General features: G+C 40.0%; 1 protein-coding gene across 19 annotated transcripts in view; it reads right to left on the bottom strand.

Annotated features, from left to right (window-relative positions):
* Positions 1–14,749, bottom strand: part of CAMK2B (calcium/calmodulin dependent protein kinase II beta) — a 214,786-nt gene that overhangs the window by 32,320 nt on the left and 167,717 nt on the right. For 9 of the 19 annotated variants that reach the window (XM_058194307.1, XM_058194325.1, XM_058194306.1 and 6 more), the window contains 4 exons: positions 12,048–12,090; positions 9,709–9,789; positions 1,008–1,048; positions 567–638 (listed from right to left, as the gene is read on the bottom strand). In XM_058194307.1, the coding sequence (XP_058050290.1) occupies positions 567–638; positions 1,008–1,048; positions 9,709–9,789; positions 12,048–12,090 (237 nt within the window). The remainder of the gene's footprint in view (positions 1–566; positions 639–1,007; positions 1,049–9,708; positions 9,790–12,047; positions 12,091–14,749) is intronic. The other 10 variants (XM_058194312.1, XM_058194326.1, XM_058194311.1 and 7 more) reach the window with 2 other exon arrangements.

Genomic DNA, 14,749 nt, shown 5'->3' with positions numbered 1-14,749 from the left:
AACTAATTCAGTCCTGCGCAAATAAATAAGTGTGTTTTAAGCTCGCGGCGGAAGGTCGCGAATTTAAGTTTCTGTAACTAATGTGACCTCTGGATTGAACACATCTGGAAAGGAGTTTTTGATATTCAGGCACTAAGTACAAATTTGCACAAAGCAGACCACAGTGATATCCACAGATAGGATTCAGAGAGTTTAGAGTCAGGAAAAAATTAGTTGACAACCACAGCAATTGCTCCTAGAAGCAGGAAGCTGTAAACACCAGCCTGAAGATGACGAACAAGACTTCGTCGAAACGCCACCAAGACACTTCCAACTTTATGTGGAAGAAAACTTGAATAACCAAAGACATATATATATAGCATTTTTTTTCCTATTTTCTATTTAGAAGCAATTTAGAGATTCATAACCGTATCAGTTAGAGGTAGAACACAGAGTTGAAGTCCTTAAATCATTTACAATTGTATCAGCAAGCATTAAAGAGCAATTATAGCAGTAAAACCACAGGGAAACCAGTGTTCCAATTTTTTTGTATAAAAACAGAAAGAAAAATAGAAGGGAAACTGTACCAGTGCGGCTGGAGGAAGGGTCCCTTTTGGGCTGGTAACTCCGGCGCTGCCTTTGGTGCTGTTTGTCTGAGGCTGTATCAAACATACACATTTTTGTCAATGAAGAAATGAACACAAAAGCATTTTTCATTCAGATAATCCATATCAAAGCTATTTAAACTCATAAGGGGTGCATCACTTCATAATTTACCTAGCAATTATGTACCGATAAAGCTTTGGAAGAGATTGGGCCCTCCTTTCACCACTGTTCAGAAGGTTTTAACTTGTGGAGAATAGAAAAGTACTTTCATTTCTACCATTTAGCTACTTTGCTAATTGAATTCTGAAAATGATTGTGGGCATAGAGCAGAACAATCTCTCCCGTTAATATGGCACAAGCCCAAATCTTTCCCTGGTTTTCTCTTTTATGGAATGTCCCACAAAAACCAGAAATATATTTACCTTCACGCCGTCCGCTTTCTTATTCAGTAAACTTTTAGCTGCTGCATAAGGAGGGAAGAAGAGATTTTAGTGGTAACTCTCTTGGTGTCTTGGGGAATACTCTCCACTGTCTAAATAGTCCTCCCCCTCCCCCCCAAAAAACAGTTTCCCCATCCAACTGCTAAAAGGCAACTTGAGAACAATGACTAAGCCCCAACATCTCCAAGCCAGAAGTAGACTTACAGATGAATAAGTTTCACAAACGGGCAACCTCCCAAAAGCAGGGAGGTCAGCAATGGGTCTGCAATAATACAAAAGAGTGGAAGCTTTGCTCAATGGTATTTTAGTCACTGTTGTTTCTCAAACTGCCATTAGCTTGGCTTGGGCACACATTACTTTGTCCAAACTGTGCCCAACCACAAGGAGGGTGTCTCTGTACAGCAGTGTTCTGTTTAACAAAGCAGTAGTCTGAATAAAATGGGACAGGATCCTTCTATGGAAGATTCCCCAAGCATTCCTTCTCCCCTTTAGCTCAACTGGCAGAAGAACATGAACAGCTTCCTGAATATTAATTTTGTGCTAAGACCTATCCTAAGCACCTACTCATTTTAGAGACGCCGACATTTGCAATGAAAATGCCAGATCTTTTCAACAGAATTGCATGCAGGTTCTTTTCTTTTTGAAATAAGGAGTTATCAGTCTTTCTTATACTAGGTAAATCTTCAAGACAACCTTGAATCTTGGAGATGCCCCTATAACTATCTTGGTAACACTCTATCTTCTTCTAAGATGATACTATCATCACCATCATGATGCAATCTAATCCCACTGTCCTAGCATCCCCCAGGGGTGCCTACAAGTCAGTGTTGATACCTGGTGACTGTCTGGATTAGTCCTTGCAGTTTTCTTGGCAAGTCTTTTGGGAGTAGTTTGCCATCCTTCCTAAGGCTAAGACAGAGTGACTGGCCCAAAGTCAGTCTAACGTGGGACTAGAACTCAGAGTCTCCAGTTTATAGCCTGGTGCCTTAGCCACTACACAAATAGGCTCTCTCCTTTTGCACTGAGAATTTCCAAATTCTTAAACATGAGCTGTAACCCAAGTGCCAACCAACTGTACAATTCTGCTCCTAGCAACAATTTTTATCTTCGAAGCAAGGTTGGAGCTCATATTCTGATTTCTAAACAAGTCACATCTGCTTCTTTACTGAAGCTACTCTATTACAGTCCACTAAGCAAGCTGCTTTATTTTCCCATGTGTTAAGATTGTGACATTACGCCCAACATAGCATCTATCTGTTTTCCTCTGTAATTGGGATTTCCTTGTAAATGCTGGTATAGAATCATTTCACTTCCACCTACATCTTATGAGATATTGATAATCCTCAAAAATTCAATGATTACAGTACTGGCTTCTTATGTCAGGTTGGAGTATGTCATTCAGAGAATATGGATTTCTTGGCCATTGCACGATCGGTTTTTGTTTTTGTAATTGCTTCTTGTTGCTATTATTTGGCTGAGGAGAGACCCAAGAGTGATATGGGGGGGGAAATGCTGAATCGAAATGAAATGCATGGTAAGGCTGAGAGTGGGATTAAGAAGCGTGATAAGAGCAAGTGTGGTAGGGATTAAGACTAGAAACTTGGTTATCTCTTATTTGGATCTGGTTATGAGAACTTCAGGGAATCAACAATGCCATGAGAATCCTCTAGGGATTGAACAATTGATGACTATTGTGTTGTATCTGGGCAAAAACCAGGTAATTTGTATAGCTGAATGTCTAGTGTGCAGTAAAAGAAACCAGGTTACAATCTATTATTGGATCTACTGTGAAAGTGCTGATGTCAGATGGAGTAGCATCTGCGGAAGATGATACCTTCTGCTTCTGAATCCCAGCCTTATAACCCTCTCGGTCCCACATTAAGTCCACTCACCACCATTGATAGTTATTGTATCAAAGGCCAGAACTCAACAAAAAGTTTGCTTACCTTACAGAAATTTACAGAGGAGGAAAAGGCGAGAGAGACAGGCAGTAAGGAGGAGGAATTGGAGGAGGGATAGGGAGAAAGAGAGAGGGAGAGAAAAAAAGGGGAGGAGAGAAAAAGTGTTGAGACAGAAAGCAAAGCCTTTGGGACAGAGGCCCTGTCTTGACACCAAAGGGGAGTGAAGCAGCAGCACCAGCACCACAGAAGCAGCACCACAGAAGACTTTGCTCATACTCACAGGGAGGAAATGGGCCACACAATCACCACACACTAATGGAAGAATGGAAACGCAAGGATAGAAAATGGACTCCAAGTAAGACGACATCGTTTTCCACAATGTACAACTCTGGAACACCAGAATCAACATCACGCGGGTTTTCTTAAACACGTAACTCTTTTTCTACTCTTCCCTTAATGCTAAATATCCTGGCTTGTAAAGGCTTTCTTTTCTTTTTTTCCAAGTTTACCTTTGACTCATGTAGTTTGTGATGAAGTGGGGAATTTGTCCTAATAAACTTGACACTCCAAAAGTCAGTCCCTCCCAAACCTAGTTGTTGGAACTGCAAACCCCAGAATTCCTGAAATGGGACCAAACGGGGGAATTCCACCCTGGAGGTGGCTGCTAGATTGATGGCAGACTCCATCTCCTTTGTTTTCTGTCCTCCACCCATCAATCAGTAGAACAATTTGCCTCCAGAAGTTGCAGGTGCTCCAACACTGGAGGTTTTTAAGAAGAGAGTAGACAACCATTTGTCTGAAATGGTGTTGGATTTCCTGCTTGATCAGGACTAGAACCGTGATGGTAAATCTATGGCACGCATGCCCAAAGTGGCACACAAAGCCATATCGCCCAGCATGTGCAGCCTTGCCTCTTTGTCTTCTAGGTTTCTGGTGCACATGTGCACACAACGATCAACTGTCGTTTGCGCACGCAGCAGTGCCAAAAACCGGTGTGCACATGCATGTCGGCCATCTGATTGTCGGAAGTTTAGCTTTTCTGGAGCTGTGAGCCCTGACGAGTGTGTGTGCACACGTGATGTTTCCGCGCAACCTTTTCAGCACTCAGCCAAAAAGGTTCGCCATCACTTCTCTAGGGCTAGAGTATCCCTCCAGTGAGATAGGCAGCAAATAAATTTAACAAATAAAATAAATAATCAATAAACTCCAAAGATTGAGAACATTTTAGTCATATAACATTCTTGGAACATGACTAGAAGCGTTGCCGCTACCTTTTAGCTTTAAATGGCTTTGTATATAATATACATTTTGATAGAAACAATGTTGGCAAGTTCGTTTGTTGATGCGGCAATGGCTGATATATCTCTGAATGTTAGAATCACTGATCTAGCTATATACAATCCCTCCAAACGTAAGAAGAATCTACAACAGAAGGCATTACAGTTTATTACGCCGGGTGCAGAAGAGGAAATTACAGCTGTTCTTCAATATTGCTATAGCTCTAGCAGCATGCAAAGCCTCAAACACCCAAAAAGAAATGTGGAAAATCTGTTTATTAAGCATATAGCCAATATTATACAAGGTGATTCCCCCTAGTTCTCCTTCCTTCTGATCAATCCAAATGTGTTACAGAGAATCCTTCACATCTGCAAGAGATTTATGAGCTATGTTGAAAGGTGCTGTAAAAAGGAAAGGAGGAATCCATTCCACTAGTGAATGTGCTTTCATCAGCAGACAGATAGCACTGGATCCAATTGGATGTTCTTTGTTTTTAAGCCACCATAATCAAAACAATGAAGCTGACCTCAAAGAGTACTTGGAAAATACACAAGATGACTTTCTCCTCACCCCATCAGAAGGAGGTAGAATATTATCATTGTATCTTGATTTTGTCAGAAGTTATGTCAGCAAATCAGTACTTTAAATGAAGGTATTTTCCTTGGACTGGGTCCAGGACCTTCAGCTGTTGGGATAATGCAGTGGTCAACGTGTTGAGTGGTGCATCCAGCTATGTGCATAATTGAAGCAGCTGCAGTATTGGCTGCCAAGGAGCTATTATGCCAGATTCAAGGTGCCATTTTTGCTATATAAGACACTAAAAAAATCTGGACAAACTACTCATCACCATTACAAGCCTATGGATTGCTGAGGTCATCAGAGAAGTCTTGCTCCTACAGACAAGCCTCCCTTGTGGCCACCTGCACTTTGGCACTATTTCCTCTGAACACTGGGCAAGAGCCCTTCAGCATTTGTTATAGACCTCTTTTTTTCCTGTATCAATGTTGGAAGAGTTTTAGTTTAGTTTTGTTTTTTTTCCTTCCACCACCTTTCCAATGAATCTGTTTCTACCTTTTTCTTATTGATCTTATTTTGGCCATTTTTATGGTAGATTGAGAAATACTATCTATCTATCTGTCTGTCTGTCTGTCTGTCTATCTATCCATCCATCCATCTCTCTCCTCCTCCTCCTTCTTTATCATCATCATCATCATCATCATTTATCTATCCATCTATTTTAAGTGCCCAGAGTTTCTTTGGATAGTGGGATGGGTGGCATATACATTTAATAAACTAAAAAAGTGTTCATGGTCACCCATCTCTCAAAAAGTGATTCTGTGTGGTGTACAGGAAGTGTACGCTACTAAATATGGAAGCAGAATAAAATATATTAAATAATAACTAAACGAAAAAGGCCATGGCAACAACTCTGTTGCAAGAAAAAAAAATCAACATTTCTTGTGCTGGCAATTGTTATGAATCCAGTAAAAATCTTCCACTGCTCAGAATTTGGAAGGGAAAAGAATTGTGCTAGGAAAAGGTTCAAGAACCATTGACCATTCTTGAATATAGGCATTTCAGTCCCTACAGCAGTCTCTATATTATGTCCAACATTTGGCAGCAATATTTATAATATCTTCTAACAGACAGAGGACTATAGAAGGGCTTGGCTTCACTCCAAGAGCAGAATATAATCAGAATAGCACATATTAATCATCAACCTATTCTTGTAGAATCAGGAAGCTAAAGAAGAATAATGCACCTGAGAATTAGAGGACCGAATGCATTTCAAAACGTGTGTTGATCAGGCAGCTACCAGAAGAATGTATATTTATCTCATGGTTGTCTCTGTTCTCAGAGTTTCTTCTACTGCTTCTGTAGCATCAATGCTGTGTTTCTCTCTGAAAATGAGGAACTGGCTACATCAGTGTTTCTCAACCTTGACAACTTTAAGACCTGTGGACTTCAACTCCCAAAATTCCCCAACCAGCTATTACTTATTATCTGAAGTCTTAAAGTTGATAAGGTTGAGATGCACTCTGTTACAGTATTTCATGTTCAGCATTAGAAAAACTGCTATAAATTATTAGTTGGATAACATATTCCTGAATTTCAATTTTAGAAGAAGATGCTAAATTAGAGAAACAAGACTGGAATATCATAGATGATCACTGCAAAGGTTACAGGATTAATAGAAGCACTTTCTATGGTAAAGCAAAATCTGCAATACGTGAAGCAGCTTTAAATATAAACTGAGAATAAAGGGTGAACAAGAAGACTTGGAGCTTTAAAATATCTAAAATCCTTGCGGGGGCAATTTGCTGAGATGACAATAATAAAAGATGTTACTGGTGATTATGTAGCAGCAGTAGCCATAGAGGCAGAGTAGAAGAATCCGAATGGAATAATTATAACTGTTCCCAAAGACGAACACCTACTTATTAAGCCTTTGCTGGATCTTAAAGGAGGCAGTTTTAAGTTCAGTACAAAAATGAGCCTTTGTGTCTTTCCTTCATTTAAATTATGGGAGTTGGTCCAATACATGAAAATCCCTGGGTTGGAGAAGGCTGGAGAAGAATATAATGTACAGCTTTTACACTGTATAACAAGGCACAAAGCAGTAGGATATTTCGCTTTAAAGAATTGGCGAACAAAATCAAGGAGACAGGCAAAGCAGTAACATAATTTTTTTCTTTTGCTTCTTTCTCTCTGTTTCTCAAGCCTGAAATCTTAAGGTGGGTTTTCAAAATGACATTAACTCAAAAATAGCTGAGACCAGTCAAATTGCTGCTATCATACAGAGCTATCCATCTTGCATGCACATCAGCCAGTTTCAGCACATCAGAAGCACTTGTCCGCTGTCTGAGAAGAATTACTTCTAATTCTTCTAGTCAAGGCCCAAATCATGCACCAGGACTGCACAAATTCCATGCACCATTTACCATTTTCACACTATCACAAAACTGGGGTACAGACAAACCTGTGACTACACCAAGCAACAGGAAGTTCTGGCATGAATAAAGCATCAAGGGAAACGTACGTTGGTATGCCTCAAGAACTGTCTGGATGGATTAGATATGGAAAAAAGGTGTGCTCCTGGATCCTAAACCCCTAAAGCAATGAGCCTCACCTGTTTTCTCCACTCTAAGCTGCATTTCATCTTCAGATGATTGTAGGAGCATCAAGTATGCTCCAATTTTTGGTTTCTAGTCCTCCTACATTTTTCTACTAGTTCATCCATGTTTTCATCTTATCCATAACAGAAAATTATGAAAAATCTACCACTTGGTGCATTGCCTTCAATTTTGCTTTTATAATCCTTCCAGGGTATTGAATCAGAAGCATATTAACCAAGGTTAATTTATGGCTCAGCTGCAAATCTGTAGTCAAAGGACAGCAGAGTCCGTTTGACTGCATATTTCATGAAGCTTAATGATTACTGGATGTATTTTTATCAATTGAAACCAGTGCCAAGCCATCTTGGTAAAATCAAGATGATCACCAGGCTTTCTCTATCCTGGTGTCTCTAGATCAGGGATTCCCAATCTTGGCAATTTTAAGACATGTGGACAGTTCCAAGAATTCCAGTGTGTGAACCCCTGCTCTAGATGTTTTTGTACTTGGCTCCAAGAATTCCTAATCACCGAAGGGTCATGATGGCTGAAAGTTATAGGAGCCCAAATTCAAACCATGGTGAGGTTGCAGGTGATGGGAGAGGTAAGCATAATTAGTTTCCTGAGATAAAACTTTTTTTTTTAGGTTTAAGATTTAAACAGCAGAACAGGGAACATAATGATCTCTTAGAAAGGATGGGTCTACATCTTCTGTAGGCTAACAAAATAAGCCTGATCTATAAATTTACAGTTCTCTTTAGCAAAGGAGAACATCTCCACCAGAGTTCATGCCTGGTTTCAACAGGGAAAAAAATGGCCCTACTAATGCAAAAATTGAACTCAAGAGAAAGTCAAGCTATGAAACAAAGATCAAATTTGCTCTGATGCATGGGTGACGCACTGTTATAGCCCAGCTCATGTAGTGCATATTTTTATTAGCACCAACAGGTTCAGCTGAGCAAGAAGCAGTCCTTTTTTTTGGGGGGGGGGGAAAGAATTTAACTCCAACTCATAACAAATAATCAGCAAAGCAAGAGCGGAAATAGATATTCTTCCTTCTGCAATTCAAATGCTTAAGCTCCAAATCAGAGAGATTGGTCAGGCAGCGAAGTGGGCAATGTTCCAAAATTCCTATCAAAGTGTAAAAATCAATTTGTTGGTTGGTTGTTTATGAAAGAACCAACCCAAAAAGTATTTCCAGTGTTAAATGACACTGGAGGAGCTTCACTGCTGGCAGTTAAATGAATACAACATAGCCCTTTTCATGACTGGAAGAGGAAAGAGCTATGTTAGAAATATTAACATATTTGAATTCTGCATGCAAATAAGGAAATGCATGGGTGTCTTTTAGCAAGCATTTCAGCTATAATGAGCTTAACGGTTCTTAAGGCTCTGAAGAACTCTCTCTTGCTCCAGGAGATAAGGCAAGCTCTGGTGTTTAAGGATTCTTGATTTAACCAGGGCAACCTGGATTATATGTTGTTACAGTCGTTTTTAACTTTTACAGTTAGTTCTTGACTTACGAACAATCACTCAGCGACCATTCAAAATTATGATGGACCTTCCTAGAGTTACTTATGACCCGAATTCACAGTTCTGATGGCCGGATGAAGGGGGGCCTCCCAGTCATGTGACTGCATTTTGGGCGCTCGGCAACCAGCCCGCATTGATGACATTTGCAGTATCCCTGCAATCGACTATTTAGTTTCAGTCATGAAGACCAACATAGCAATTTTTTATGAGACATCATGTTCAACACCTCACAATCTCACCAAACACCTCACAAGTAAGGAAAGTTGGGGAGGAGGGAGGACAGATCAAATGACAATTAGATGCAGTCTAATCAGGCAGTCACCCTCTCTCCTTTTATTAAGACTGCCACTGTTCTTCATTGTTTCCATGTTCTATTGGATGTTCCATGTTGTTAGAGTAATAGCCTCAGGTTAATAATATATGATAATATATTTACAAAATATGCTAAAATAATATCCACCCACCAGATCCTCAACCTCTAGCAACAGCAGCATGACTTAGTCTGCAAATCGTGCATTTCCTTTCCTGTCATTGGTCTGCAACTTTCATCCTGCTTCATACAGTGTCTGGAGACTGCTGACTTGCAACTTTCACATTAGCTGATTTCAATCCCTTCCTGTAACATTTTCATGACCATTTCTAATCACAACTGAATGGAGCGCAACAGAACTGACACCACTAAACAGACAGACTTCTACAGAGGTAGCTCTTGTTTGGGCTTTTTGGAAGTGAAAAGGCTAGCCCTGAATCTTACAACAGGGTGGGGATGAAGTGCTTTGGATGGATGACACAACATGCACTCAAGATTTCAAAATGAGAAAGGGGAAAGTGAGGAGGATCTCTTCCGGACATGTCTACCTTGCTCCACCAACCCAATGGTGGCACCGGAGGCTGCTGCTGCTGCAGACATGGTGGCAGGAGCGGTGGTCTGTCTGCCCACTGTTAGCACCAGAGTGGAAAACAAAGAAATAAAGGACAGCAAGTAGGAAAAGGGATAGGGGAAAGAGTTAGAGAAGAGCGGAGGCAGAGAGAGAAAGAAAGAAAGAAGAAAAGGCAGAAGGAAAGTAAGAAGGGGAAAGAAAGGAGACAAAGGAAGCAGAACAAGATTAGAGTTAAAGTTGAGATGAAGAGACATGACTATTGGTAGCAAATGTGCATTCACTTTTACACAATCCATGGATCTTTTCCATCAGATCAAGAGTTATTATTATCTTCTTTCTCTGCACTGGAAGCCCATTAACTGGTTTAGGCTTATAACTTTTGAAGATGCTCTAAAGTACTCATTCTGCTACGGAGTCCTAGAAAGCATGATGGCTAGGAAATGCTTCCGTAGGACCAGGATTAATCAAATGCAAGTGGAATGAACAAGGTCTGCTGAACATTAAAGTCCTACTGTTGTGGTTGAGAATTCCTAGATGTTACTAAAGCATGGAATGCAGTATGGGAGCCATGCACCTCTTCTGCTGTTGGTTTCCTGAGCTTCACTGATGTATTAAAACACTGCAGTCATCTTTCTTCCACTTCTCGGGTTTCCTCCACTATGATTCCGAACCTCTTAATGGAAGAAACACTTAGCAAGGAATGCTTAAATGCCAAGATTGAAAGCCTCAAAAACCAGAAAATACTGTGATTCCCAAAAAAATTTATGGAATTTGGAAATCACCATAAAATTACTTATGAAGAAGTAAAAGAAACTCATGGCAGAACACAGGTGCTTTGCAGCCATCACCTGTTTTCCAGCTGGGAGGATCAGGCTGCCATTAAAATCCAGTAGCTTAACCAGCTATAATTCCAGGAGATCCCATCAATCCCCTGGCTAGCAACAGGCTAGGAGTAGAACAAAAAGTTTGAGATTTATTTATTGCTGAAGATCACTGATTCTTTCAACATCTTTGCCCATCTTCCTTCTTCCTCAATGTTCCCAGTCACTTTGTCAATCATCAGCACCCAGTTTTTCCCCTGAAATTCCTGCATCCTGAGTATGATAAAACCTCCTTGTTGATGTTAGCAGATCATATCTTTATCTAGAACTAACAGCCCTTTACAATCCCTGCTAGCTGCAGAATTTGAGTTTTCATGGTGCAGAAAATGGATTGTGCTGTGATTTGCTGGAAATTTCATAGGGCTTTGATTAGGCCCATGAACAGTGATGGGAAAAGAAACCCCCGTAGGAGAGCAAGGAAGGAGAGACAACAGTAGGGGTGGACTATCGCTTGAGGCATCTACTCAGCCATCTTTCACCCTCATTTTTTTAAAGAAATCAGATGCGTTTGTTTCCTCTTTTTTGGCAGGAAAAGCAACTTATTTCCCTTAGTAGGAAAGTACTTGGCTCTTTTAGAAAGTGTTTCCAGGATGGATGTCCATTATGAACTAAGACCCACAGGTGGAACAACCTGGCTGCAATTCTGCCTCCCCGGGCCAAGCAACTCAAAGAATTAATGCACTACAGTCCAAAGCATGCACCTTCTCAAGATCCCCCTTCTATTTTCCTTCCCCCCTCCAACAGGCAAAACCAAGGAAACAACCTAAGGAATCTGCCCTACTTAAACCAGGAACAGTTTTCGAATAACAAGAGAACTGTTTCAGAGACAGAGGAAAAGGACTTGGGGGAATTTGCAACAACTCCTAAAAGGTCTATGGTAGAGTCAGGATTAAACTAGGATTCAAGCTAGGTTAACTAAATGTAAGGAGGAATCTGAGAAATGTAAAATGAGGACAGTTTGGGGAGCAGAAGGAGCCACACAAAAAGCCTGCATAGCTGGGTATCCCAGTGCTAAAGCATCGAATACGAAGACTTTGGCTGCATTTATTTAGGACAATGAAGGAGGAGAATAGATCCACAGGAAGTTTGGCAGGGCTCATGAAAGCAAGCTTGTTGGAAGGCCTTTCGTGGCCATTCAGGGTTTTTTCCCCTGCCTTTTAAATCACTGATGAATGAATAAATAAATAAAGTTTGGGTCATACCTCTGGTCCCAGTTTAACCTTTCTGATGATAATATGACCATGCCAAAGAACACAGAGCATTAAGAGAAAAGGGATGAATGTCACATTTCGAGACTGAGGCTAAATAATAGTGGTTTAGAAGAATTTCTTTTTGCTTGCTTACTTCATTTTAATTAAAGGAGGTTTTGAAAGCACTGAGGTTTTTTTTCTTTTTGTTTCGGCTTGTCACTTAAGCAAAGCAAAGCTTTTCTCACCTGAAAAGTTTCTTGTTGCCAACATAGTAGTAAGAATGGCACCCTAAAAAGGAAGAAAGCAGAAAAAAAGTAAATAGACGAAAAAAGGAAATTCTTGAAAGAATTTTAAACACAAAGGAAAAAAGTGAATAGAATTTATGTAGCATAAACAAAGACAAAGCAATGCACCAAATCATTTTCTGTGTTCTTAAAGTTCTGTGGGAAGAGGTGTTGTTTAATCCACTGTAGCCTTTTTGAGATATTTATGTATCGGTACAAAATTCTGTGCTAGAAATTGTTCAGATCTCAAAGGATGACAGCAAATCTCAACAGATATGTTGGTACATCACTGTACATCATATTTGTATTCTAACATGACCCTATGCCCAGTACAGATAGTCCTCGACTCCTGAGCCCAAAAATTTATGTTGCTAAGAGAGAGGTGTATTAAGTGAGTTTTGCCCCATTTTACGAACTTTTTTTGCCACAGTTAAGTGAATCACTGCAGTTGTTAAATTAGTAACACGGTTGTTAAGTGAATTGGCTCCTCCATTGACTTTTTAAAAAAAGACTTATATACCGCTTTACAGCCCTCTCTAAGCGGTTTATAGAGTCAGCATATTTACCCCAACAATCTGGCTTCTCATTTTACCCACCTCGGAAGGATGGAAGGCTGAGTCAACCTTGAGCCTGGTGGGATTTGAACTGCCAAATTGCAGCAGCCGGCAGTCAGCAGAAGTAGCCTGCAGTACTGCACTTTAACCACTTGCTTGTCAGAAGGTCGCAAAAGGTGTCATGAAAGTATGAAAAATGGTCTTGTCACTTTTTCAGTGCCATTGTAATGTCGAACGGTCACTAAATGAATAGTTATAAGTCGAGGACTGCCTGTATTGTCCCTGCTGCCCAGTCAAGTGACAAAAGAAATGGTCATGGATTGCTGAAAGTTTATGGCCACATTTCTCACAGTCCTCCTATTCTTTCAAGCCCAAAGACAGGGTCTCCAAGAGGGTTGTAATCTATCATTAAGTTCTCACCCTTTTCCATCCCTCTAAAGCACAAAAGGGTTATTATCTTCATAATAGGTCTCTGAGCAAAGTCAAGCTGAAATAATAATACTACCTGCCTAAAATCATCTCTTGACCTTCACAAGAAATGGCTCACCAAATTCCACACACTAATATTCTGCTTTTTGTGTTTCTCATTATCCCAGCTGCAATCCACTTACATAACAACACTATCCCTGAAACAGTGAATTTTAAAATGAAAATAAAACTAGTATTAAAAAGATAATATAAAGCTGGCGGTTGCTTCTGTCTTTGGAAGGTTTACCAACTAAATAGAAATAAAGAACGCAAACTAAGATGCGACTAAAACTTGATTCATTGAAGAATAGCAGAAAAATCTCCCTAATTGCTAAAAAGAACTACTGATTTAATAAAGAATTTCCGAAGTGGATTGTTGATTAACATTCAAATCTTTGCAGAAAAAGATTAATAGAGATAACATGCTGTTGGGCAAAAAGGAAATAATTCCATTTCTTTCATTATAGCTAACCTTTGCCATGCTTGGAAGGTTAAAGACATTTTGTCGAATAAATCAGATCAATTAGTATGAGACCTGGAGAATGTACAGAAGATAAATGCTTGTGCCCTAAGCTGCCCATTTTAATAATATCACTTTTTCAATACATGGAATATAGGTGAAATAATGTGTAACAGACATAGAATTATCAGGTAATGAGTGCATTGTAATGAGAAATAGGCCACTTTTAGAAAAGAAACAGATGTCTAAACTTTGGGGCAAATTTCAAAATTATCTCTAACATGTCCTGAAGGATAATCATTTTTACTTGCCTCACCAATGTCTCTCTCATCCAAAGCAGGAGCAAAGGGTTTTAATTTGATTTTAAAACCAACAAAGAACTGAAGGCAGTTTCTCTTGCTAACTTAAATGTTCCATAAACTTCATCTCCAGTTTATCTTGTGTGTCAAATGTCACATTGGCCTGTTAGGAAGGCCGCATGTCTGTATTTTCCCATCATATGAATATACTATATAAAATAGGGGTGTCCAACTTTGGCCAGTTTAAGACTTCTGGATTTCAACCTTCAGAATGCCCCAGCCAGCATGGCATGGCTGGGTGGGGAATTCTGTGAGCTGAAGTCCACAAGTCTTAAAAGTGGCCAAGGCTGGACATCCTTGGTATAGAACAAAAACATAACAGTGAGACTCTCACTTAGACATTATTTTCTGAGCCATGAATGGGTCATTTCGTCCTTAGAGGATGGATATTCCTCCTTCGTTTCTTTTAATCTATGAGATTCCCAGAAAGCTCCTTCATCTTCAGCCTATCACAAAGAACAATCTTATCTTTTCCCAGCCTTAGTCCTTCCTGCTCTGATGGAAACATACCTGAGAGAAAGAAGAGCTTAAGTCTTCACAGCCTTTCTCATACAATACAACTGTAACTTCAGCTACTGTCTGTTTGTCCATCAACTGCTTGCTCTGGTGGGGCCAAGAGACATTGGGGACTAATGTGTGTTGAGTAAAGATGTGGCAGTCAACACATTTGGGGGACAGGTGATGTCCCTATATTCTAGATGCAACCCGGCATCAGTAACATCAACTACTAAACAATGCATTCAGTCTACTATTTGTGTGTCGAGACTGTCTTTGAATTCAGGAAATCAGGGCTGAAACATCTGGCTTAAAGTTTTACTTTCC

This window comes from Ahaetulla prasina, chromosome 9 (assembly GCF_028640845.1).
Source record: "Ahaetulla prasina isolate Xishuangbanna chromosome 9, ASM2864084v1, whole genome shotgun sequence".
Taxonomy (NCBI): domain Eukaryota; kingdom Metazoa; phylum Chordata; class Lepidosauria; order Squamata; family Colubridae; genus Ahaetulla; species Ahaetulla prasina.
The sequence above is the reverse complement of the archived record's forward strand: the minus strand, read 5'-3'. Positions and strand labels throughout refer to the sequence as shown.